The sequence below is a fragment of the Plasmodium gonderi genome (genome assembly GCF_002157705.1).
Source record: "Plasmodium gonderi DNA, contig: Pgo-contig_591, whole genome shotgun sequence".
Taxonomy (NCBI): domain Eukaryota; phylum Apicomplexa; class Aconoidasida; order Haemosporida; family Plasmodiidae; genus Plasmodium; species Plasmodium gonderi.
In genome coordinates, this window is record NW_021629416.1 from 3,448 (window position 1) to 6,616 (window position 3,169).

A 3,169-nucleotide genomic window follows, 5' to 3' on the forward strand; every position below is an offset into this window, starting at 1 on the left:
AAGCAATGCATTATTTATTTTCCTTTAATTTTATATATGATTAAATTATACAGTTTTCTCACTTTTTTAATTATTATATTCATATATATAATATATCATTTTTAACAAAATATGTAATTGGGCATAACGTATAATCATTTATTTTAATGTATATAATATATTACATAATATGCTAATATAAGTCTTTATTTAATGTTATATAATAATAATTTTTTCTTGTAAATATAAAATTCATAGGAGAAGAACATAATTTATATTGTATTTTTAGTTTTACATAAATATATTTTTTTATAATATAAAGATATATTTTAAGATAAATAAATTTATTACAGAACGCAGTTGACGCAAAATAGTATTAATTCTTTTAATTTTAAAATACGAGCCTATAATGTATATATATATATATACATAAATCATAATAGTATACAAATTATATTATAAAATACATCATATTTATGTTTGTGTAATTCTTATTCAATGAACCATTCATACTTATCATAATATATATTACTCATCGATAGGCATTAAGCATAAAGAATAATTTATTTCCCTGAGTAAAACATTATAAAAGATATCATCTTTTTATATTATTAATAATTTCATATTTGTATGTTTTTCATATATTAGTTTAATGTATATAAAATATTTCATAATAATATAAACATACATAATATTTCTTTTTTTATACATTGCTAAGAGAAAATTATATTACAGAAATATATATTAATAAAAATGTTTTTTTAATAAAGTATGTGGTTAAAATTTAAAATTTGTAATACTAATTTACGATACAAAAAATATTTAATTTTATCTGTTGTTCAATAATTACAAATAAAATTATATTAATATTAAACTAATTTTTTTTTTTAATGTATATAATGTCAACAGATGTAAGTAGTGAAACGAATTTTTATATGCATATACAATCCTAAATAATAGCTTATTTTTTTGAATGGATTATTTTAGAAATTTATCAATAATATTACTTATTTAACATTTAAGTTTACCTATGCATATTTTGTAATTTATATATTTTTATCAGTATTACGCAATAGAAGATTACATATTTTTTAAAGAAATTTTCGATACAACAGTTGGAACTGAAGTAAATACAGATGATATTAATATATTTTTAAATCCCGAATATAGAACTATTGAAAGCACTATACGGGATAGATTTATTCATAGTTGTAAGAGGATAAAAAAATATTTTGAGTATTTTAAAAAAGAAGATTCATGTAATAACTCGGAATGCTGTAATTTTATTAACTATTGGATAAACAAAAAAATTAGAGAATTTATAGACATAGATTTTAAATCAAAATGGTACATATTTCGATATTTCATAGAATATGTTCACTATAATAATAATGACGATAAATATAACAGATGTATAAAGGATATCAATTATATGAATAAAGATTTATTTGATAAAGTTAGTAAATTATATAAGTTATATGAAGAGTACAATGATCTTATTTATTCTATTAAATTAAGTCTTGATAAAAAAAACATTATGTGATTACTTTAATGAATTAATTAAAGTATATAATAAATTAATACATATTAATAATATAAAAGATGACACCTCTTTGGTTAAAGAGTTAAATAAGATTAGGTGCTTAATTGAAAATATTGACTGGAAATCCAATGATAATTGCAAGGAAGAGCTATCAAGATTATCTAATGATAATTATTCTAATGATTATGATATAACATGCAAATCGTTAAAAGAAATTGGTTACGTACAACGATATTCTAGACTTTTCGAAGCTGATTTTTTACTTCCTCCCTCTTCTACTAATACTAGCATAAAAACTATAATAAGAACAGTATTTATCATTATTATTGTAGGAGTAATCTTCTTGGGTTTCTATAAGGTTAATAAAAATACTGTTAAAAAATTATAATGCTGTACTAATATTATTACATTTGATTAAACATAAAATTACATTAATAAATCTATATAAAAAAAGTCATTAAAAGATTTTTAAAATGTTAGTTTACACCGTTCAGACACTATTTATACCTCATTATTATAAGAATGGGAAAGACCTTAAAGAAAACAAATGAAGAATCATATGAGGATCATTTTACTGAATATGATAATAATTCCATGGATTTAGAAGAAAAAATGTATAACATAATGTATATTTGTCGAAGCAAATCATAATATACTTATGTTAAAAGAAAAACTTACTTTAGTGTAATTATAGTAAAATAATAGATAGTAATGAGTTAGACACCTAATAAACTACAAAAAAAATGTGTATGCAGGTTTAGGTTTTAGGGTTTACGGTTTTGGTTTTAGTGTTTATGTTTCAGGGTTTATGCTATTATTATTTATGTTTTTATGGTTCATGTTTTTAGGGTTTAGCGTCTTGGATATGGTGTTAATGGTTCATTCTTTTGTTGTGTGTTTTTTTTTAAGGATTTATGTTTTATTGTTAAGGATTCAGGATACGACGTTTTGGATCTAATGTTTTGTTTTTTATTTATGTTTTAGCGTTAGGGTTTCATATTGTATGCTTTTTGTCTTAAGGATTTAGTTATCGTTACTTATAGTTTAGGTTGTATGTTTTATTTTTATGATTTATGTTATAGGTTTTGTGTTTCAGAATTAATGCTTGCTTCTTCATGTTCACGTTTGAATTTTATTGTTTTATATATATTTTATTTTGTTTTTTGTATTTTTATATTTACAAATATTTTTATTGTAATTGGTATTCTGTTAATTTTATTTATGTAATGAATTTAAGTGTTAAAAAATATTTTACATTATTAAATTACTAGTGTGAATGATTTAGTGATAATTGTGTGAGCAATTATATTTATATACTTTATAACACAGTATATGAATTTTTTAATATAGGTGGAAAATAGATATATTCAATATTATTAATTTCACTCAATTTGATATTTGGTGAGATATTATTTTTATTTTCTATTAACTGAATGAAGATATAGAAATTATTTGATGGTTATATATATACTTATTGGAATTATTATTTGTCATCTGTTATTATTTTTCTCTTTTATATGGTAATCCTTGTATATTTATGAATGTATACCGAAGGTTTATATTAAAAGAATAATTATATCAATTAAAGGTACAATAAGGCTTTTTTCCGTTAGGTAATAATATATTTTTATTCTTTTATATTTTTTA

At 20.0% G+C, this 3,169-nt stretch overlaps 1 protein-coding gene across 1 annotated transcript; it reads left to right on the plus strand.

Moving 5' to 3' along the window:
• Positions 1-878: 878 nt before the first annotated feature.
• On the plus strand, positions 879-2,173 carry PGO_003910 (variable surface protein; the record flags this gene model as incomplete). Its single annotated transcript, XM_028691386.1, has 4 exons — positions 879-890; positions 1,043-1,439; positions 1,582-1,895; positions 2,003-2,173. 4 exons carry the CDS (start codon positions 879-881, stop codon positions 2,171-2,173), a joined length of 894 nt encoding a protein of 297 aa, XP_028547187.1.
• Between the last annotated feature and the right edge of the window lie 996 nt (positions 2,174-3,169).